This window comes from Suricata suricatta, chromosome 14 (assembly GCF_006229205.1).
Source record: "Suricata suricatta isolate VVHF042 chromosome 14, meerkat_22Aug2017_6uvM2_HiC, whole genome shotgun sequence".
In the NCBI taxonomy this organism is placed as follows: domain Eukaryota; kingdom Metazoa; phylum Chordata; class Mammalia; order Carnivora; family Herpestidae; genus Suricata; species Suricata suricatta.
The window spans coordinates 16,047,409-16,071,527 of record NC_043713.1 but is presented as its reverse complement, the minus strand read 5'-3'; the positions used below and the strand labels follow the sequence as shown (position 1 = coordinate 16,071,527).

Genomic DNA, 24,119 nt, shown 5'->3' with positions numbered 1-24,119 from the left:
TGGAGAAAATGTCACAAATGCAAATACAACTTAAAAATGTATTATGTCTGTGGCCATTCCATGATAAATAGCCCTTGAAAACTGTTATCCAAGTCAGAAAAAATTGTCATTGACAATTGAGTGAAGTTCTGACATACATCATTCTGGTTTCACATCCATATTACTCATTAATGTGGACAAAAATATCACCCAGTGTTCATATGAGTCTGGACAAGACTCATTGGCCAGCGGAAACCACAGGTTGGCCACAAATACTAGAGTTTGGCAAACATCAGTGAGAATCAACTGGCTATATGTGGAATTTATAATAAGGAGTATTATTGATTTTATTATTTATAAGTTGTGTGTGTTATGGGCTGAACTGTGTTTCCCCCCAAATTCCTATGTTGAAGTCCTAACCCCAGTGCCTTTTTCTAAAATGTAACTCTAGGGGCACCTGGGTGGCTCCGTTGGTTAAGCATCCCAATCTTGATTTCAGCTCGGGTCATGATCTCAGGGTCGTGAGATCAATCCCTACATTGGGCACTGTGCTGATGGCATAGAGCCTTCTTGGGATTCTCTCTCTCCCCCTCTCTGTCTGCCCCCCCCTCAATAAATAACTAAACTTTAGAAGGTGACTCTACTTGGAGATAGGAGGCCATTCATTTAAGGAGGCCATAAACGAGGTAAAGTAAGGTGATGAGAGTGGGTTCTAATCCCCTCTGACCGGTTCCCTGGTGTGAAGAGGAGATGAACACACACACACACACACACACACACACACACACACACACAGAGAAAGAGAGAGAGAGAGAGAGAGAGAGAGAGAAAGAAGGACCAAGCGAAGATTTTAGGGAGAAGACAGCCATCTACAAGTCAAGGTGAGAGACCTCAGAAGAAACCAACCCTGTTGAGACCTTGATCTTGAACTTCTGACTCCAGGACTGTGAGGAAATCCATTTCCATCTGTAGTATTTTGTCAGGGCAGCCTGAGCAAGTTACCACAGTGTGCTCCCCATCTTTTATATCGGTATAACTTATAATAGTCTCTCTATAGTATATATAGACATTCTCATTTTGTGTCTATGTGTCTGTGTATAGACAGCCCCTTTATTAGACATTTACCACCACTAGCTGAGCCTCTAGGAGCTGGACCGAAGATTCTACATTTCAGAGAAGCTTCTTGTGTGATTCTGATCATTGTGACCATTAGCTGAAAATAGGGATGTCAATTTTACAGGTAATTATGGTAAAAACTTAAGTCAAACAAGTTACCAAAAGTAGACACAAAAACCACCCTCCCCACCTCCAGATTTGTTTGTGAGAGCTGCTTTAACAAGAGAAATTATCTTTTCACCCTTCTGGAGGCCAGAAGTTCTGGATCAAGGTGCTGATAAGGTTGGTTTCCTCAGAGACTTCTGTCCTTGGCTTGCGGATGGTCAATGACACCTTCTCCCTAGTGTCACTCTGTAGGTCCGAATATCCTTTGATAGGGACACCAGTCAGAGGGGATTAGGCCCCACCCTAACAGCCTTGTTTTTGCTTAATCACCTTTTGAATTTTATTTTAATTTTTTTAATGTTTATTTATTTTGAGAGAGAGAGAGAGAGAGAGCGAGCAAGCAGGGGAAGGGCAGAGAGAGAGGGAGAGAGAGAATCCCAAACAGGCTCTGCACTGATGTGGGGCTTGGACTCACAAGCTGTGAGATCATGACCTGAGCTGAAACCCAGAGTCAGATGCTTAACCGACTGAGCCATCCAGGCAATTCTTAATCACCGTTTTTAAAGGCCCTATCCTCAAAGAAAGTACAGACTGAGATCCTGAGGGTTAGGGTGGTAACAAATGAATTTGGGGGGAAACGCAGTTCAGCCCACAACACCCTATAAAGCCCATTTTGAACTTCCAGACTCCTGAAATGTAAGAGACTAGATTTATATTGTTTTAAGTCACAAAGTTCTAGTAATTTGTTGCAGCAGTGTAGGAAATGCACACAGATTTGCAGGAAGCTCACTGTTACTGGTTTGGCCACACAGCTCAGTGACCACATTTCTTGTTTTTTGTCCTACCTCCCCCTTTTTTTTTAAGTTTTTTTTTCAATGTTTGTTTATTTTTGAGAGAGTGTGTGAGCAGAGGAGGGGCAGAGAGAGAGGGAGAACACAGAATCTGGAGCAGGCTCCAGGCTCCGAGCAGTCAGCACAGAGCCCGATGTGGGGTTTGAACTCGAGAACTGCAAGATCATGACCTGAGCCAAAGTCAGACGCTTCACCAACTGAGCCACCCCGGCGCTCCTGTCCTACCCTCTTGTTCTCTCACCACTTTCTGTTCTATGCCCCCCACATCTTGTTTTTCTTGCTGTGTTTTAAATATTGGACCATAATATGGAATGGTGAATTTACAGAATTTAGTGAATATGTGATCTTTATTATTATATATTATACATAGACATATATCTATGTATCAGTATATCCCTTTGGGTTGTTCTATTTGGGGACTTCTTTTGGCTTTGTATATGTTCTAGAAAGGTGATTTCATGTCTCTTGTCTGAATATCTTGTACTTCCTGTCCTGTCTTCTCTGGAGGAAAAAGGCCTGGAAGCGAAGGCCCGTGGCTTAAGCCCTTTTATATAGGCGCTTGGTATACATCCAGTCAAATGCTCTACCCCTCAGCTGTACCCCCACAGGCACTTGTCATATATGTGTATAATTTAACGAACAGATGACCAGAATGCATAATAGAAGCTCTATTAGAAGGAGATACCGAAGTCACGTTCTGTTTCTTCGGCCCTAGCAGACACCTGGTTGGCTATTTCTGCAGGGGTTTTGCCAGGGCCCAGCAGGTTCTCCGACATCCCTTATCCTGGGATCCCATCTCTTTATAAGCTTTTCACACCTTCCCCGAGCTCATGGCTGCTTCTCGTCTCCAGGTCCACAGCATCACCAGCCAGGTCACTTGAGCGGCTTTGGTTTGGCTTAGAACACCCACGTGGGGAGTGTTGTGGGTTGAACTGCATCTTCCAAAAAGATCTGTGGACACCCTCACTCCTGGTACCTGTGGGTGTGATCCGGTTTGGAAATAGGGTCTTTGTAGATGTGATCAAGTTAGAATGAGATTGCAGGGAGAGCCCTAATACAACGGCTGGTGTCCTGGTAAGAGGGAAGTTTACACACACAGAGCCTCGGGGACAGTTGCTGAATGACCGACACAGAGATTGGAGGGATGGATGCATCACGAGCCAAGGAACACTAAAGATCGCCAGCACCCACCAGAAGTTAGGAGAGGGGCACCAACAGATTCTCCCTCCAGGTCCCCAACAGGAGCCACCGCTGCTGACCCCTTGATTTCAGACTTCTGGTCTCCAGAACGGCACACAATACCTTTCTGTTGGAATAAGTCACCTGGTTTGTGAAAACGAGGAAAGCACTAGGATACAAACACAGAAAGTGATGAGCGTCCAAATACCTTCCAGAATAATAATAAAAAAAAGTATGCATCTCTTTCTGAGATGAAAAGCAAAACGAGACCAACAAAACAAGCTGTCTCAGATAGGTCCTGGAACTCATTTTCTTTGAGAAGTACTGGACCCACCCAGAACCATTCCATTAAATCCACTCAGACCGTTTGAAACACCATCTGCAGCAGAGGCCCTTCAGGAGAAGCTATTTATAAGGAATCAAAACTGTGCTCAGCCGTTGGAGGGCCTCCTGGGTTTGCGTGATGTCAGCGTGTTCCTGAACTTTATCCCTCAGGGACAGGGTCCGGGAGGGGGCAGGGCCGCTGCTTCCCAAGCAGCGTGCAGGGCTTTTCATTTCCTGTTTTCTCTAATCTCATAACATCCTTGAAATCTTCCACAGTGGCTACTTGTGCTTTAGCCATCCTTAACCCTTCAAGTCCCTTCTCCCTGGTCCCTGTGTCCCATTTCTCAGCGGGGTCGCTGGGCTTCCTCCTCTCACTGCTTACTCCCTTTGGCTTTGTCTCGTAGCTCCTGCAATGGTTATTTCATGTCTCCCTGTGTATTTCCATCTTCTCTCCTGTAAGAAGGCTCGGGGTTCACACCCTGTCAGTCACAGGAGATGGTCTGGAGGGAGACACTCACTGGGCTAGCTAGTCACCAGCTCGAACTGAGCCTTTGTTCTCTTGTCATCCTCAGAGGATGGACTGTCAACTTGATTTGGATTCTCAGACGTTGCCTCTTGTCCCATTGGCCTGTCCATCTGGAAGGCATTTTATTCCAGGCCAGCCCCCTCCGCTGGTGTGGGAGCTAGGGACAGAAAAGATGCTGAGACAAAATCTCAGAGGGTGACACAGTGGCTTCCACTGAAATCTCTCGAGTCACTATATTTCAGACAGAGCCACGCTGTGGTCGACTGACACGTGGCTTCCCTGAAGGACATCAACATTCTAGTTTCTGGGACCTGTGAATGTTACCTCCTGAGGAAACAAGGTCTTTGCCCACTTGAGATGGGGAGATTATCCTGGATTATCTAGATGGGCCCTAAATGCAATCACATGTACTCTTAGAAGTGGGGGGCAGGGGGCGCTTTGACACACACACATAGGAGGAGGTGATGTGACCATAGAGATTGACATCGGAATGAGGTGGCCACAAGCCAAGGGGTGCCAGCGGCCTTTAGAAGCTGGAAGGGGAAAAGAATACCTTCTCCCCTAGAGCCTCCAGAAGGAGGGTGGCCCAGCTGACATCCTGAATTCTGCCCAGTGATCCTGAGTTTGTACTTCTGGCCTCCAAAGCTGCGAGAGAACAAATACCTGTGGTTTTAAGCCACCAAGTTTGTTGGCATTTGTAATGGCCGTCACAGGAAACAAATACACCTGCTCTTTTTATTCTTCAAGTCCAAGATTAGTAGTTGGGCAGACACAAGAGGGACTTCCAGAGGTGTTTGTAAACAGCTGCTTTAGGAACTTTGGGTATCCAACTAGTAGCACATTCAGATCTCTTTCTGATTAACGAGATCTCTGGCAACAGATGGCCAGCATTCTAGGTGTATGCCCTGTATCATTCACTATAGCACAAGGACAATTCAATTCTAGTTTTTCAAATTCTCCAATGTAACACAGCGTTCTGGTTGGTGCTTAATAAATATCTGCTGTTAAAGCTAAAGGTGATAATTACTTTCAAGATTTATTTGTGGCTTAGCATTCTGGAATCTTCTGTGGCCTTCAGCTTCATGGTCTAAGTGCAGCCATACTTTATTTTATTTTTTATTTTTTTATTTTGCAGTTCATTTATTAGGCAAATAAACATTTAAGTGTTATGTCCTCTTGATCAATTTACCCACTTATTATAAAATTACTTTTTTGGGGGATTTTATAATGGGTAGCTCTTTTTTTTTGCTGTATTAATAGTTTTTTCTTTCTTTCTTTCTTTTTTTAATAGTTTATTGTTAAATTGGTTTCCATACAACACCCAGTGCTCTTCCCCTGGGTGTTATATGGAAGCCATATTTTAAAATCTAAGACCAGGGTATTATTTCTCTCCTCCGTTCAAACCCAGAAATTAACCAACTCTGCATTTTGATATCCACATATCATCACCACCATGTGAGAAAGCGAATTTGTCTGACAATTAGGCCAGCAGAATTGAAACGGGTTGTTTGTCATCTCTAGGAAATGAAAATTAGGAACTGCCAGGTGATTTCCAGCAATAGGTAGGATTAGTCATTAGTTTTTTTCTCTTTCCCTCCCAAAATCATCATGATGTATTTTTAGTTAGATGGTACCTCTGGCCCAGAATCTCTGGTTCCTGACAAAAACCAATTAAGCAAGAAAAGGGCAAATTATTAATTTGTGTTCATAATTGGAAAGGAAAGCAAATGCAATAGGAAATTTGCTTAGCATACAAAATAACGTTAGCCAGAAAGTCATAAATCCAACCAGTTTACAAAGGAGAACACCAATTGGAAAAGAAAAGGAGGAATTTAATCTTCTAAAGTGAATAATTGGGTATACCTCTACATTTGTCCTTTGGAGTTTTATCTAAGGGTCAAGTCAGACTCGGTATGACACCTCTCTTGTTTTTATTTCCTCTGACCTTTTTAATTCCAGATTCTTTTTTTTTTTTTTAAATTCCAGATTCTGAAACTTCAGGCTGCAGCGTTTGGGATACTCAGTAATAGAGAAAGGAAGTGGGGGCATCATCTAACTTATCTATAATAAATGCATCTGGCTTTTAAAATTGTCATTGATTTTCTTGACACACAAAAGACTTCACACAAGGAGCTGGATTTGGGGCATTTGAATTTAATTTTTTCAAAGTTTAATTCAATCCAGCAAATGCTTATGGAACTGCTCCTCTGAAATATCCATTAATGGAAACAGGACACTGCCCCCGCCCCCCGTCCCCCGGGGAGGGGGACAGACAGGTGAACCATTACACGCCTTTTGGTGTGATACACTAAAGAGTCTGGACTGCTTCCTGGGGGGAGGCCATCCTTCCGCTGAGACCCAAAGGATGATTCAGCATTTGCCAGGCAGACAGGAAGGAAGGAAGGACATTCCAGGCCGAAAAACAGACAAGTGCAGGCCTGGTGCATTTGGTCTAAAGGAGCAGCGGAAGTGGGCGTGGGCGTGGGAGGATGAGCCCGGAGAGGCAGGTCTGGTCACGAAGGGCCTTTAAAGCCACCCTCAGGAGTTTGGAATTAATCCCAAAGATCAGGGCGGTGAAGCCTGACTGTGCAGAGCAGCACCTGGGAAATTTTAAACAACAATTAATGCCCAACCGCCCCTTCCCCCGACAATTAAGCACTCTTTGCAAGGGTAGAACCTGGGTCTTATTATTTTTTTAAAGATGTCCCAGGGCGTCTCATGTCTGCCCAGGCTTGGGAATCACAGCTCTAGGTAAGAGATCTGCAGTTTTCCCTCTAAGGACCAGATAGCAAATATTTCAGGTTTCTGGGCCACACAGTTTCTGTTGCAACTGCTGAACTCCGCCTGTGTCTAGAAAACAGCGTTAACAACATGTAAGCAAATGAGATGGCTGTGTTCCTGTAAAACTTAACAAAAACAGTGCCAAGTCCTGCTCCGGAGGATGAAATACCACTGAAGAATTTTTTTAAAAATATATATTGATTTAAGAATTTTGTTTATATACTTATTTCCTAAATAATATATGAACCTATTCTTACTGTAAAGGAATCAAAATAATACGGACAAAGCTTAATTATATTTTGGTTCTCTCATTTAATTCTCAGTCTCCTTCCTGGGTAATAGCTATTATCAATAAATGTATATCCTTCTAGAACTCTCCAGAATGTTCTCCTTGCATTTTTGTGTATCTCAATCTACAGAGAAATTATTCTGTTTTATAAAATTCAAAAATACATGTATTGTTCTTGAACTTTTTATTTTTTTAATTTATTTTGAACTTTTTAAAAAATAAACTTTATTCCTTTATTTTGAGATAGCATGAGCAAGGGAGGGGCAGAGAGAGAGGTAGAGAGAGAATCCCAAACCGGCTCTGTACAGTCAGGACAGAGCCTGACTCAAGGCTCGAACTTATGAACCATGAGATCGTGATGTGAGCTGAAACCAAGAGTCGGACGCTAAACTGACTGAGCCACCCAGGTGCTCCTTGAACTATTTTTCCCCCCATGGAATGGTATGTCTTGGACCGTTTCCCATAGCAACAAATAAATATCTCCCTCACATTAGTCATTGCAGAGCATTATAGAATATGAAAGTTCCATAGCTCATTTAACCTTCTCTTGATAGAGGTTGAACTACTTGAAATTACTGACATTCGACTATTTTTGTCCCATAAAACGGGATTTTCATGTGAGTTCACCTAATAGTTGTGTCTACTTTTCCCTCTTTAGAGGCATGACTGCTACGACCATCTTGCAATTGGGTGTTCGCACAGGTTTCCCCGGGGCGGATGCTGAGATGTTAAATTGCTGGCTCACTGGAGGTATCAGTTAGGAAGGAGTCTTTGGTTAAACCACAGACACCGACTGTGGTAAGCTTCAGCAGAAAGGGGCAGATCACAGGACAGCTCACAGAGAAGAGGGCCAGAGACCTGCTGGGCCCAGGACCGGTCTTTAGACATCAGGTTCAGACAGACTCCATGGCGGTGCCCATTCTACAGCCTCCCGGCCGACCACCAGTAGATGAACGAAGCCTAAGCTTTGCTTTGGGTCTTGACTTGCTCCACACTAGTCCTGGGAGAGGGTTGACCTCATGTCCCAGAGGGGGAGGGCGGAGTGGAAGCAGCCTCCAGGGACCCTCTCAGCCTCTGTAATGACAGGAAAGAGCACGCTGGTTTTCTGTCAGGATGGCATTAGTTTGGGGAGTGGTAATTCTCCAACATCTAGTTGCTATTAGGAGGGAGAATAGCTTTGAAAAGGCCAAATCGAGAGACTTACTAATGCTAATTATATCAACCTTATCGTTTGTTAGCCATCAGATGGGTAAAAAAGAATGGTGTCTAATTGTGGTTTACTGGTGAGACCAAACAACTTTTGCATATATATCAGTTACTTGGATTTCCTTCTCCAAGAGTTGCCTGTTTCTATCTTTTGTCAATTATAAATTAGTTTTTTTGACTTTTAAAAGATTACTGATTTATAAGGGTTTGCTATATAATCTGAAAAGATTTATTTGTCCAAGTTATTAATACAGGAAACATGTCCTCTTCTCTGAGAGCCTGGGAACAATTGTAGAGCGGGGAGGGACATGATGAGTCTTGTTGTTCAGGCAATTTGGCTTAAAAGATGGTTACTGACTACAAATGACTGCATGCAGGCCGGCTGTAAGGTTCTGAGTGTGGTCGGAGATAGAGTCACACCTGGAGCAGGCAACAGCCTGGAATCCTTAGCACCATTGAAAGGAGGCCAGGGAGGAGTGACTGGGCGGCTCAGTCAGTTAAGCGTCTGACTTCAGCTCAGGTCATGATCTCACGGTTCATGGGTTCAAGCCCTGTGTTGGGCTCTGAAGGCTCAGAGCCAGGAGCCTACTTTGGATTCTGTGTCTCTCTCTTTGCCCCTCCCCCACTTGTACTCTGTCTCTGTCTCTCTTAAAAATAAAGATTAAAAAAAATAAAAGAATAAAAGAGGCCAGTGAAACAGACACCCGCTGGCTGAGCCTGCCGAGAAGAGTCAGGAGCTCACGGTGGAAGTCGGGTTACCCTGGACTGCTCATCAAGGGCTGTCTGCCCAGTTATGGCCAGGAAGTTTTCAAAATAACATATACTTTTTAAGAAAGCATACATGTAAGCAAAATGCAGTTTCTTCCACCTGATTTTTAGGTTAACTCACAGGAATCCAATTATGAGTGAAGACAAAGACAGAAATTCAGGAAGAGACATGTAATTTGCCAAGCTGCCTGGGGAGTTTTCTCCCCACTGATTCTAAGGAATATATTATTTTTAGTTATCTATACAAACATATATATTGCACTGACAAATAAAAAGACGGCATATCTGTGTTTTTCTGAGGGCAAGAGGTTTTGGTTCAGATCAAGATGGATTGGAATATATAGCCCTGATCCTTACTAGCTAGTTTAAATTTTTTTTAATGTTTATTTTTGAGAGAGAGAGCACGAATGTGGGAGGGGCAGAGACAGAGAAGGAGACACAGAATCTGAAACAGGCTCCAGGCTCTGAGCCATCAGCACAGAGTCCAACGTGGGGCTTGAACTCTGGAGTGGTGAGTTCATGACCTGAGCTGAAATCAGATGCTTAACCAACTGAGCTACCCAGGTGCTCCAACCTTACTAACTGGTGTAAATACTCAGCTCTGATTCTTGTGAGCAATCAAAAAGGGCTAGATTTATGTTGCTGTTTACATTATTTATCATCTCTGTGCCTCAGTTTTTGAATCTGTGAAATGGAGATTAAAATGGTTACTCATAATCTCATAGCATCGTGTGAGGGGTATATGAGACAATAGATAGAAAGCACTGGAAATGGTGCCTGGCACATAAAAGACTCTGTTGGTAGCAAACTGTGTGGGTGTGTCTGAGCTCTGGCAACGTAGGTCAGCCATGAAGCTTTAAAAGAAAGTGATCAACTGGACCATATGAATCAAACATAAAAGAAAACCCAACTGTATCATATTTAGTATATTCTTGATAAAATCACACGAAGCTGGAGATCGTGACCTGAGCTGAAGTTGGATGCCCAACCGACTGAGCCACCCAGGTGCCCCATAGCATTTATTATTTAAAAGAATTCAAATTCTTTATTTATTTATTTTTTTTAGCAACAGACCATGCAGCCAACACAAGAACCTGTACCATTATTCTCTCTCAGTCAAGAGAGGGCTGTGGACACAAAACGCAGGCTCAACGGGTGGCCCCTGAATTCATCTGTCTCTCTTTTTTCCGGTCATCTCAGTCTGTTTTCGAAAGTGGAGCTGAGTGCCTGTAAGTTCCTTTGAATGTAACACAAAGAAGCTAACCTTGCCTACTTCTTTTGCTTTGAAACTCAGTGTACGACTCTGTTGGGAAGCTTGGGAGCAACGTTCTGAACGGAAACGTGGACAGGCTGGGCGCCTACAGCGAGTGCCGCTCTGCCCATGCGCCTTCGGGGCACTTCCAAGGCCGGTACTGCAAGCTTCAGACCCTGCAGGTGAGTCTGCGGGGCCCGCGCTCACGCTCTCCAAGGACGACTGAACTTCGAGATAGGGAACCCCAGATGGCAGCAGCCATTGTTTTTCTGAACAAAAACAACCTCCAAACTGATTGTGATGTTTTGCAAACAGTTACAACTGCATTGCAGACAGCTGCACTTGCACGTGCTCAGTGTGGGACACTAGGGGAGGGCGGTTGTCCCCAGGCCACATAGACCTTCAGATGTTCCTCCTGCCATATTGTATGGGGGCAAGACTTCTGGATGACATTTGTGAGGAATCCAAGGTCAAGCCCCAGTCACTGCTGACTCACCTTCTGTTTTGGGAATACTAAAGGGAATTAGGGTGCCTGGGTGGCTCAGTGGGTTAAAGGGAATTAGTATTTGGGTATACTGTATTACCTATAATTCCATCCCAGAAACAGAGCTCCGAGACATGAATTTGAGGTTACCTTAGCAGATGGGCCCGGACTTCGGTGAATACATCACTACATCGGTTGACTGAGGTCACAGGGCATGTTAAATAGACTTTATATGTTGTACAACACTAAAAGAAAATACAGGTTGGCTAAAAACAGTTGTATAAAATAGCAGTAAGAAACCCAAGCTCTCTGATATTAATGCTACAAAACAGTCTTGCAATGGTTAACCATTGGAGATGGAGAGATCATCGCCACTTGTCCCACTGAGTGTTCTGACCATGATTGCTCGAGGGTCTAATCAGTGTGTGCAAATGTCATGTCCTATTTTCGAAGCAGATTAATGGTTTTGATATCAGAGCAAAAGGTCAGGCCTATGCAATCATGTGCATTACATGTTTAGAAGAAGCATGCTAGAAACCTTTATTTATAGTTTGATCTTTTCTTCATTGGGACAGGCATTCTAATCATGGGCTTGATTTATAAGTAAAATCTTTATTTGATAGGTTGTGTCCTATTACAAAGAAATGGTGATGTGGCAATCCTGTTGACAATCATAAGGACAGTCAATGTTTAGGATGCTTTGTACTGTGGGAGAGAGAGGAGCGGCGGCAGATTATCCCGTACTGGTGTCTGCTTTTTAAATAATCAGCTGCGTACTTTGGTTTAAATATGCATGCATCTGATCCTTGTAGGTTTACTCAAAGGACTCTGTAACGGGAAAACCACCTCCAAAGATGTCAGCACACTTCTTTCAATACCTGTCACAGCACCGCACCCGCCTCAATCCTAATCTTAATCCTTGGGCAGCACAACAGCAGCCTTAGAAATGATCATGCACAAGGGGGCGCCCTGGGGACTCAGTCGGTCCAGCAACCAACTTCAGCTCAGGTCATGATCTCATGGTTCATGGGTTTGAGCCCCACGTCGGGCGGGCTCTGTGCCAACAGCTCAGAGCCTGGAGTTGCTTCAGATTCTGTGTCTCCCTCTCTCTCTCTGCCCCTCCCCTGTTCATACTCTGTCAATCTCTCAAAAATAAACAGAAACATTTTAATAAAGAGAGGGAGATGATTATGTGTGGATGTCATGAGCACTAACACGAAAGAACATTGTGGCCTCGTGTTTTTCAGGACGGAACTGAATACAGTGTGGGCGTGTGTGTCCCTGATTCTTGCACTGAAGCAGACGTGACTGTGATGTCTCAGTTGGGTAGGTTCTGCACACACCCAGTCAGACCATTGTCTCAGCATAAAGTTTGAAAACCCCCACCTACTCGGAGCCAAGAAAGGCTGTTCTTTCATGAATGAGCTAACATTTCATCCTGATAAGGCCAATGAGCTAAGAATAATGGTGTTTTGGGGAGTTGGGAATGAAAGTGTCGGAATAGGCAAGGAGTAGGTGGGAAGGAGGAGAATGAATTAAGGGAAGGGCTGAACCTTTACGCAATAAAATTAAAAAATTAAAATAATTTTTTTTTTTTGGAGAGAGAGAGAGTGTGTGTGGGTGGTGGAAGGGCAGGGAGAAGGAGACACAGAATCCAAAGCAGACTCCAGGCTCTGAGCTGCAGCAGAGCCCCATGAGGGGCTTGAACTCATGGACTGTGAGATCATGACCTGAGCCAAAGTCAGAGGCTCTACCAACTGAGCCACCCAGGCGCCCCATACACAATAGAATTTTAAACAATCTTCCCTCCCCCACGGTGGCCTGGGCTGGCCTGAAGGAAACAGGTGGGTGGTGTCTGGGTTCCATTAGTGAGTTCTCTGCGGTGGCCTGTGTGTGGAAATGTCAGCTGCCGGATCCAGAGGGCCATGTGAACCAGGATGGTGTGAAGCCAGTGTGTGGTCACAGCTTAGCGCTAGGTCCCCCACATTTGGTCCTCATTGTCACCTCCCTGCTGTGTGATCCTGGGCAAATCGGTTAATCTCCGCCATGCTTCAATCCCTTCCTCTGCAGGGAGAGGGGTGGACAGCGACGGTCAGCGTGGCTCTGACTCTCTGCGGCCTTGCAGTCGCTTCTGAACTTGGCCTCACAGAGTGAATACGTTTTGGTTCTCATGGCAACTGGTTCGATTTCCTCTCTTTCAGAATTTTCAAAGGAAGAATTTTAAAGCCCAGAAAAAATGTTTAAATGTTTGATTTATTTTTGAGACAGAGAGAGAGCATGAGAGAAGGAAGGGCAGAGAGAGAAGGAGACACACGATCCGAAGACAGGCTCCAAGCTCTGAGCTGTCAGCACAGAGTCCGACATGGGGCTCGAACCCACGAGTGTGAGATCATGACCTGAGCTGTAGTCAGAGGCTTTGCCGACTGAGCCACCCAGGTGCCCCTAAAGCCCAGAAATGTTACTACTAACATCCCTTGTCTGTATTCTGGTTATCCGAATCCGAGCTAACATGGCACATTAAAAGGAAGACACTATTTCTCTCCCCACAGAACACTTCTGACACCAAATACATGGGTGTCCCCCAACATGACACAATTCTGACACGAACTACCCAGAGACAGGGCTGACCCCACAGGTCAAGGGCTCATTTCCACAAGACTTTCCCCTACATCAGACCCCAGTCCCAAGAAGTGGGTCATGAGTTGTCCACACTTCATCTGACGTGGTTCCCAAACAGGGGTTCCCATGGTACACTCCTCAGGTTTGAGAATTTGCTATCCTGGCTCACAGGATAATAAGGATAAACACTTGACTGTTTCTTATCTCTGGCTTATTAAAAAGGACAAAACTCAAGACTAGCCAAATGGAAGAGAGGCGCAGGATGCGGTATGTGAGAAGCGGGGTAGAGCTGCCCTTCCCCCTCAGGCGGACCACCACCCTGTCACCTCCATGCATTCCTCAACCCAGAAGCTCTCTGACCCGCTTTCTTTAGGGTTTTTATAGAGGTTCCATTATGAAGGGGTGATTTTTTTTAATGTTTGTTTTTGAGAGGGAGGGAGAGAGAGAGAAAGAGAGCGCATGAGCACAAGCGGGGGAGGGGCAGAGAAAGAGAGGGACGGAGGATCCGAAGTGGGTTCCGCACTGACAGCTGAGAACCCAATGGGGGCTCAAACTCGTGAACTGTGAGATCATGACCTGAGTGGAAGTCAGACGCTCAACCGGCTGAGCCACTCAGGCGCCCCAATGCGTAGGCACAATTGATCAAATCACGGATCACTGGTGATCAACTCAACACCGGCCCTCTCCCTCCCGAGGTGGGGGATGGCGCTGAAGGTTCCAATCTTCTAGTCACAACTGGTTCCTCCAAGAGTCATTTTATTAGCATCAACTCAAGTCTGGTTGAAAGAGGCTTGTTATGAATAAGAACAAACACTCCTCCTACCCATGTCACTCAGGAAATTCCAAGGGCTTTATGAGCTCTGTGCCAGGAACCAGGGACGAAGACCAAATTTAGATTTCTTAATATATCACAGCCTCACACACATATTAAAAATCCTTTCCGTGTTGATATTGCAGTTAGTTTTCAATAACCTTAAATTGTCCTCTGAATTTTTGATTACCCCTAAGCTTCAGGTACGAGGTCTGTCTATCCAGTCAAATATTTTATGTGCTGTTCAAAAGAAACCCAATTGTCATAAATTAAATTTCAATTTCAATTCTTGCTGGATAGGCCATAAATATCCTGGCAATGAAGATAAATGTGTGGAGTTATTATTAAATTAGCATTTCAAGTGAATAAATGGCTCGCTAAGTCTGAGTTAATGTTCATTATTATTTGAGAGATTTATCAATTAGCCTAGTTTTTCTGGCTAATGCTAAGCTCCTTAGCCAGAGTTGACATGAGAAGAAATTGGAGGGTTCCATGCTATTATTGATACAAAGATATTCTGATAATTGTCTTAGAGGGGCTGGAAAAATGAAGGGCCCTGCGCAGGGAGGGCAGAACTGACTGGTCGGGTGGGGGGGGGATGTATTAGGGAAGGTTCGTCTTTACCCCCAATGCATTTCTTCAGCTTCTACACAGAGTCAGCAGGTAGAAATGGGAGATTTTTGCCTAAGAGAAAAGGTCTCCATTCCAAAAGGATTTTCAGCTATTCCCCAAAGCTTTTTTTTTTAACCCTTAAAAATTCTTTTCCTTTATTTATTTTTGAGGGACAGAGTGAGCCAGGGAGGAGCAGAGAGAGAGAGGGAGACACAGATTCTGAAGCAGGCTCAAGGCTTCAGCCGTCAGCCTGGAGCCCCATGTGGGGCTTGAACTCACCAACTGTGAGATCATGATCTGTGCCAGCGTAGGATGCTCAACCAACCAAGCCATCAGGCACCCCTTGAAGAATTTGCATTCTTAGGAACTCACTCTCAGTCTGCCTCCTGTCCTTATGGAAATTTTACAACATTATATGGTGGCCACGGCTTCTCTCCTGGCAGTGGCCCAAAGCAATGAGAACTGGGCTGTTGACAGACAATGTGTGACCGTCCCTTATACCTGTCCTCTTTCTTATGTTCTGTTAGACTAATTTCATCACACCTTGCCTGTTATAATTAGGATTATGAGGTCTCCACGGAACCACGGTGCTGGCGCTTCAAGGGGTGACTTCTTACCCCTCCCCCCACCTCCTGAGAATTCCCTGAGTGCTGATTGAGAAAATGGAGCTATTTTAATAGCAACTCCCTGAATGATCCCCAGTAGTGCCTCAGAAGGTCTCAAAAAGAACCCAAAACATTTCACGGAATACCATTTTTTGTTCTCAGCTCAGTGCAGAAAATATTTATTGAGGACTCTTATGTGTGTCCTCTGTGTGACATCACAGGTGTGTGCCGAGGGGAGAGAAATGGGAGTTCTCGTTTGGGGAACCCTACAGTTTAGTGAGGGGAGCATGTGTGCCCGAAGGGAACCCCTGTCGGGAAAGACACGCTGGAGCTCGTGCTGAGTGCCAGGGACAGGCCGCCCTGCAGAAGAGCTTGGGGGTGGGGGTGCAGGGTTGGGGGGAAAGAGCTACCTTGGGTAGGGAGAAAGGGGACGCCTATAGTATGGGCTTGAGCTGCCTGTGTTAGTGAACGGGGTGCTGGTGGCATGTGGTGAGACATCGGTGGGAAGCAGATCCAAGTTTCCCTCTTCCCTGTATAGACCTAGAATCTGGGTCTGTTAACTGTGGCGGGATCTAGTGCGGGGAGTGGGGGTTCTCAGTGCTGCTAGGAGCAAGGACGTTGACTCAGTCATTCGGGGAGGGTGGAGAAGCCCAGAAAACCCAACTGTCTGTAGGCAGCCCCATCCGAGGGTCTTGGCCTGGTGTCCGGCTGAGTGCTACCTTGCCGAGGGCGGTGATCTGGCCAGCCTCAGTGAGAGCTGAGAAATGCCACGGACTCGGACTCGGTTCCCTTCTCACAGTTCTGGCGACTGGAAGTCCAAGATCAAGGCACCAGGAGCGCTGGCTTCTTCTGAGGCCTCTCTCCTGGCCTCACCCATGGCCACCTTCTCGCTCACCATGAGTGCACACGGTCTCTCCTCTGTGCACTCACAGACGTGTGTCCAAACTTCCTTTGATTTAAGGACACCAGTTGGATTGGATAGTGCGATGGCCCCGTTTTCACTTAATCCCCTCTCTCCAAAGGCCCTGCCTCCAAATATAGTCACATTCTGAGGTCCTGGCTTCAACATATGAATTTAGAGGGGACACAATTGTCTCTAATGGTCTCTTTTCAGAGTCCCTCTAAACTTGATTTTAAGACTTTCAGGGCTCAATTCTTTTCTACTCATTCTCTTCCTCTCCTGACCCTAGGCTTCCTGGTGCCCCCTGGGGGGAGGGTGGCACCTTGGAGGAGAGGGAGGGGTGCCTACAGTGCAGCTCTCAGACCTAGTCAGGAAGGGCCCTGTCCTGGCCCCTACTTGAGACACCTCACCCCCTGCCTGGGTCTCCCCATGGGATGAGATATCTGTAGGGTCAAGGAGACATGGCCACCTTTCCCTTCTCTTCCAGTCACAGAGTGTCTAGAATTCCCTGCCCCTCTGGCTCCCAGCCCCCGTTATGGGGGTCTGAGGGGGAGGGTTAGGGAAGTGGATCTTAGGTTGTTCACATCCATGGCTAAGGCACTTGGTGGTGAAGGAACAGAGAAGAGGCGTGGGAAGAGAAAAGTGTTGGACATAGAAGGAACATTAGACTCCACTGTGTCCAACCCCCCCTTCCTCATTACCCAGAGGAGGAAATGAGACCCAGAAAGGTGAAGTAATTTGCCCAGTGTCACACAGCAAGCTGGCTCAACCCAAGCCTCCTGCATGCAAGTGTGGACCTGAGTTTTTCCACTGCCGCTTAGCAGCAAATAGAGACAGCCAACATGTACTGAACTCTTACAATTCCAGGCACTAGTTAAGCACTTTCTAGTTAGTGCTACACCCCTCACAACAACTCCATGGGGAGAGATTATTTTCATTTTACCAAGGGGGAAACAAAGGCACGGAACCAAGAAGTAACATGTCCATGGCCATAGAGTAAAGGGTAGAGGTGGGCTCTCAGTGCAGAACCTACCTCCTTAGCCACCATGCTTAGGCTCATGAACTTAGCCAAGGAGAATTTTCCTTGTCTGTAAAATAAGATAATTAATGGGTGCGTGGGCGGCTCAGTCATTAGACATATGACTTTGCCTCAGATTCGTGAGTTGGAGCTCCACATCGGGGGAACCCTGTTCCTCTCTCTTTCTCCCTCTTTCTCTCTCTCTCTTTCTCTCTCTCTCTCTCTCTGCCCTTCACTCACTTTCGCCCTCTCTCTCTTTCAAAAAAAAAAAAAAGGTAAATAATAGTCCCTTGTAGGTTATTGATGGATTAGAGATGATGATCAAAACATGCCTCATACCTAATGGGTGCTTAATATTTTTTAAAATTTTTTGTTATTTATAATTGGCATGTATATTTAAACAACACTGTGCCCCCATCCTTTGCCGATGTTTCGGAAGTTCCCGAGTCCTGTGGTTCTCAAAGCGTGTGTCCTGATTAGCAGCCTAAGCACCTGGTTTCTTGTTAAAAATGCAAAGTCTCAGGTCCCACCCCAGACCTAATGCCTCAGCCTGCTGGGAGCGGGTGGGAGGCAGGGGGGAGTCAGCAGAGCAGGCCCTGCAGATAATCCTGGGGCACTGCCCGCACCTCACCACTAATACCCCTACTACCCGTGGGGGTCCCCACAATCAGTGACTGATTAGTTGTGCCCTGAGTTGGTGCTTCTGTGTTTTATTTTCTTTCTTTATTATTAGTTTTTTAATGTTTATTTTTGAGAAAGAGAGAGAGAAAAGTGCAAGAAGGGGAGGGGCAAAGAGAGAGGGAGACACAGAATCTGAAGCAGGCTCCAGGCTCTGAGCTGTCAGCACACAGCCCGATGTGGGGCTTGAATCCATGAACTGCAAGATCATGACCTGAGCAGAAGTTGGAAGCTTAACCTACTGAGGTGACCCAGGCACCCCCTCTTAGACAGCACCTTTCTCCAGTTTGTGGGCTTTCACTGTGTTTTTTCATCTCATATTGCATTTATGTCTTGTTTTTATGACAAACAGATTTAAGCTGGCAATGGTGCTCTTTAGGATTGTCATTCCCAGCACTGGGCTCTGAGAGACTGCAGGAGGGGCGTCTGGGCGGCTCAGTCAGTTAAGCGTCCGACTTCAGCTCAGGTCATGATCTCACAGTTCATGGGTTCACGCCCTGCATCAGGCTCCGGGCTGATGGCTCAGGACGTGGAGCCTGCTTCAGATTCTATGTCTCCCTCTCTCTCTGTCCCTTCCCTGCTCTCTCTCTCTCTCTCTCTCTCTCTCTCTCTCTCTCTCTTTTTCTCAAAAATAAATAAACATTAAAAAATTTTAAAAAAGAAAAAAAAAGGAGAGGTTGTGGGAGTCTGGGCGGCTAAGCCTTCCGGAGACTACAGTCCACTTCGTGCCGGGCTGAGTCCTTCTTTCTGTGAGTCTCAGATCTTGGTGCCCTATTTCCCCCATCTGCAAATCAGATATATGAAAGCCAGCTGCCCTTTTTGATATCAAACTTTTGTTTTGAAATGATAGGCATGAAAGCTCTTGGAAAAGTATTATTTGTTGCAAAGGAAAGTACCGTTAATACAAGCTCTCTCTTTTTCTTCCCTTGGTAGATATTTTAAGATTCAGAAAGACTTCATTTTTGGCCCCTTCTCTCTCTCTCTTTACCATCAATTCTTCCTCCTCATCTGGCACGGGTGTGGCTAGATGTGCTCCTGGAACGTTCCCCCTCGACACCTTTGGGACCATGTGTCTGTGAGTATGGGCATCGGAGGTACCTGGTTGGAATGCCTATGTCAGGACTGCATTATCAACTTCCCCTCACCAACTATGTGGAGCCATTTAATTTTCTTTTTTTTTTAATTTTTAAATGTTTATTAATCCTTGAGAGAGAGAGACAGAGTGCAAGCAGGGGAGGAGCAGAGGGGAGGGGGGACACAGAATCTGAAGGAGGTTCCAGGCTTCAAACTGTCGGCAGAGAGCCCAACACAGGGCTCAAACCCACGAACCACGAGATCATGACCTGAGCCAAAGTTAGACGCTTAGCCAACTGAGCCACGCTGGTGCCCCTTAACTTTCATTCTTGAATGATGTCTGGCAAATGTCCCATGAAAGATCACCATGGACCTTAATCGAGAAAATTCAGCAGTGTTCGAGAGGAAGGCTGGCCACGCCCAGATGTGATTGAGTTTCAGAGTCTCAGAGAAATGTACCCTGGTCCCCAAATAGTCCTGTTCGGATCACGTGACCAGTGAAGATTAATTTCTTTTATTTGAGCTGTGGCTTCTCCCTCAAACACCTCGCCATCCTGCCTACTTCTTCTGGTTTGCATCACGTGTTGGTCCTCAAGACAAACTAAGAGAGGTAGAATCGCCAGTGCATAGCCAGAATCAGTAGCGAGGGGCTTTCCTGAGACGTCACGTATATAACTGTCCCCCTCTGTGACGTCCACGCCTACATCATTATCCTGTCACCCGCATCACAAGCTACCTTGATAAAAACTAGTACCAATCTGATAAGAGTCAAGAAATCGGTTTAGTTTCCCTTAAAAAAATGGGTAACAAGGAGTCTTTCCCTCAAGTGTATCTGTAATCATACTTTTCATACCTGTTTCCATGTACACGGCTGAGTTGGATTCTTACTGATTTTTAAATTCTCTTGTGTAGACGAAAGACAAAAGGTTTTAGTCCCATCAGCTGCAAGTATCATGCTCAGTGTTGGCGTGCTTTTGTGTATGATTTTTTTTAACAGTTATAATAAGGAGTTTAGTGAAATCCATTAATCCTTTACTCTGTTGTTTCTTTCATTATCGATTTTTATGAAGCGGCTCCCTCCCCTTCAAGCTGTTAGATATCTGTATTTTTGCCCAGTTTGTTCACTGGGCTGTTTTCTCTGCCTCCTATGGTGGCCTCGGTGTGACGTAAGGTTTGGTCACATGTGTCTTTTCCCTGCAGATGCCTCACTGTGCTGGGCCTCTCCCTTCCCCTGGTGGGGACTGTCTATGTGGCGGCAAGGGGGCGGGGGTCCGACCGCAGGGAGTCACCCTCACATCGGGCACAGCCGGCCACTGACGGGAGCCTGCCTCTGAGAGAGACACCGAGGAGTGACCCAGGGAACAGAATGGATTGCCTGTCCCAACTCTCGCTCTCTGGAACCCCAAGCAGAGGAAAAAGTAGGCATTTGAATAAACTAAGCTCTCATGAGAGGTGACTTAGATGGGTCGCTGTTGGAAAATAATTCCTCCGGTGCTGGAGTCTGGCGAATGCCCAACAGCTTCTAAATGCCAGTGTGGGAGGTTGGGGTCCCTGTTCCTTACAATTCTGTCTTTGTTTGCCATCGGAGTATTACGGAGATCGCTAAAAATGCTGCCTTCTTTCTTGGGTACAATAAGCCAGTGTGTCTTCATGCTACCCCATGACTAGGGCAGAGCGGGGCTTGGGTTCCACTGCAGTCATCCTTTAAGAAACAATTCCACGATCGCAGTGTCTATTTTCAGTGTCACAGCGACGCAGATGACTCACAGAACCTTGCCGGCATCACTAAGGTTTGCCGGCATCACTAAGGTAATCACTAAGGTAAAGGATTTACGTCTAAATGGAAGCCAGGGGAGTCAGTGTAACAGGTGAAAGAAAGCCTGGCTGAGTGTATCTGAGCCAGAACTAAATAACCCACTTAGTGAAGGGTGAGTTGGACAGGAGTAGCAGTTGGTCACTTTGTACTGTGTCACAGCTAAAACTCGAGAGCGTTACCTTCATTTGTCCCTGTCCATATGGCAAGGCAAAGACCACACACACACACACACACACACACACACACACACACACTGAAACAAGGGCACAGTGTCATCACGCAAACAGCCTTGGCACGTGAGGAATCATTTCTGGCAGAGCCCTGGATGAGCACACAATTGACTTCCCTTACTCTGACTCAGGGGATAAAAATAAGCCACCATGTCAACATGTCAACAAATGGTCCAACAGCTTATGAAAATGTGATCAAGCAGCTTCAGGGACTATGTCCATTGGAGAGGACACGGTGACGATGTTATTAGATCCCGTTTGGATCTTTGGGCGAAAACAAAAACAGCTGTAACACCACCACAAAGGTCCCAGCAACAAGGGCAGCAGCAACACAAGGTGTGTTTGTGTGAAGAGGATAAAAGAGCCCGACGCGGGGCTTGAACTCATGAACCATGAGATCATGACCTGAGCCAAAACCAAGAGTTGGACAATTAACAGACTGATCCCCCAGGCATCCCTGGTCTGTAATTTCTACCGATGGGCCCTCGTTTTGCCCTCCTACGTGCTCTCTTGTTTCTATTCCACCATATCAGATACCGGGGACAGTTAGGATGGCTTCTCCCAAATCTCAGAGCCCCTCGGGGACGTTCTCATGTGATGTTGCTCAAGAAATCAGCACCCCGGCTGCCATGTAGAGAAGGCTCCATGAGCGTGGAACATACTTAGAAATCCCCAGTCACCCCTGCCTGAGCTTCGAACTCTGCCCTAGGTTGTTTGACCCCTAAGAACCTCAGTTTCCACATGTGTAAAATGGGGGCCTACAGTGGGATTTGTTGAAGGAATTAAATGAGATAATGTAAACTTACATCCTCCTGTTTTGTTGCTCTTTTCCTCATTCTCTTCCCGGAAGCCAGAAGGAGGAAAGGGTAGCAGCTTTGACTGGCCAAGACCTCAAGCTATAACTGAACTTGCTCAGATCAGTTGGATTCCAGGCACCTGCCACACGCATTCAGTTGTCAGACTGAGGGTGAGCCTACAGTCAGCAAAATGCACATCGCCTGTCATTAGGTGGAAGGCTAAGCCGTGGAGCCTGGTGTTTTAAGGCAGATGCACCTGGTATAGTGCCAGGACTCAGCCACGGAAACGTTAGGGTTTCAGCCCGAAATAGGACTCTCCGAGATCAGGACATGAAGGTTATGTTAACTTTTTCAGCAGCTATAATTAACTATGGCCTTAAAATGGTGGGGTGGGCATCCATGTTCTGTTGCTATAATTTTTGTGTGTGTATTTAATACCATCAGGGCAAAATACCACATCCTGAATGTTTGGAAGCAAAAATCAAGATGGAGAGAGCCCTAGGGTCAGCATTTTTTCCCCCTCTCCATGTTCACACTCACCAGCGAGTCCAATCAACATAAGACTACTGTGTCTTCTAGAAGTTGAGAGCCAAATTGGATATTTCAGAGTTCTGGTTCTTTATCCTCCAAATAATCATTGCATTTGCCTCGAGAGGTTTCCTGTTACAAGGGCCTGCTCTTTCCTACTTAGAGGAGAAAACTACCAGCGCATGTTTGAGGAAGTTTCCATGAAGCAAATCGCTATGGATTTTAACCCCTGGAAGGCTGGGTTCTTATCCTGTGGTCTGTTGTCTAAAGTGGGCCTCGCAGTAATGATCCCTGAGAAAATCCAAAGGGGCCACAAGGTCTTCCAAAGCGCCATCCCACCCTGTGGCTCTCAAACTTCGGTTCGCCAGCTCCAGAAGCACCTGGAGATCTCGTCACAGCGCAGATTGCTGGGCTTGGCCCCCAAAGGTTCGGAGTCAGAGGGTCTGGGGGTAGCACCTGGCACTGTGCATCTCCAACACGTTCCCGGGTGACGCCGAAGCTGCTGGACTAGGGCCGCCCCACTTTGAGAACCACTGGGCTTCCTTTCAACCGACCCTCCCGGTGCCCCCTTGGTTTATCCTTTCCATTTACCAGCCAGTGAGGGGGACCCGGAGAGGCTGTGCTCTCTATAGACTAGTTATTTTCAGACAGTATTATAAGTTGCTACTAGTTAAGTTCAGCCACAAATAGCATTTAGATGGAAAAAAAGTCAAATGATGGCAAAATGCATTCAGGACTCGCTTGCCAGGTGGATGTTGGGCCAGATGTTTGACAAACATGCTCAAAGGCTCGCTGCAGCCTGGCCAAAGAAGGCGCTCAGTTTAAAAGTGGGAAAAGAAGTCCTGGGAGGTTGAAGAGAGGGTGGAATCGGCCAGACCCCAGGGCCTGTGTGTGTGTGTGTGTGTGTGTGTGTGTGTCTCTCTATTGTGGCACGTGGCTTCTGGGGGACGAGGGGACCTGGGACTCAGGGCACAGGACACGGCTGGTTGCGCTGCTCAGTGCTGGTCAGTGACAATCCTTCCAGAGGAGAGGGTGAGCCCCGTGCCTTTAGGCAGGCACATTGGAGAGTGACTCTGTGGGAAAAACTTATTTACGGCTGGAATCTCAGGAAGTTTGACAAGTACATCATCCCATTAAAGAAACTGATTTTCAATTTCCAGAGCCTGGTTGTCAATCACATCTCATTTGTATTAAGTCTCAATTCTGCAGGGACTTCTTGAGCCTCTGACGTTTATGCATCACGCTTTATCCAAGAGAACACATGAGCCTCTTGGAGTGGCGTGAGCTTTCCTTTGGGAGCTCCTGGTTCACAATTCCAGCTCTTTGGAAGGCATCTAAATGAGTCTAATCAAAATTGTGTAAAAAATAGGAGCACATGTACCCCAATGTTCATAGCAGCACTGTCAACAATAGCCAAAACATGGAAAGAGCCTAAGTGTCCATCACCTGATGAGTGGATCAAGAAGGTGTGGTATATATATATACAATGGAGTACTACATGGCAATGAGAAAGAATGAAATCTGGCCATTTGTAGGAAAGTGGATGGACCTCGAGGGTGTCATGCTAAGC

At 46.1% G+C, this 24,119-nt stretch overlaps 1 protein-coding gene across 1 annotated transcript in view; it reads left to right on the top strand.

Annotated features, from left to right (window-relative positions):
* Positions 1–24,119, top strand: part of LOC115277377 (O-acyltransferase like protein) — a 64,438-nt gene that overhangs the window by 9,276 nt on the left and 31,043 nt on the right. Inside the window, exons 4-7 of the mRNA XM_029921546.1 lie at positions 10,419–10,558; positions 12,108–12,186; positions 19,038–19,179; positions 20,379–20,596. Of these exons, the coding sequence (XP_029777406.1) occupies positions 10,419–10,558; positions 12,108–12,186; positions 19,038–19,179; positions 20,379–20,596 (579 nt within the window). The remainder of the gene's footprint in view (positions 1–10,418; positions 10,559–12,107; positions 12,187–19,037; positions 19,180–20,378; positions 20,597–24,119) is intronic.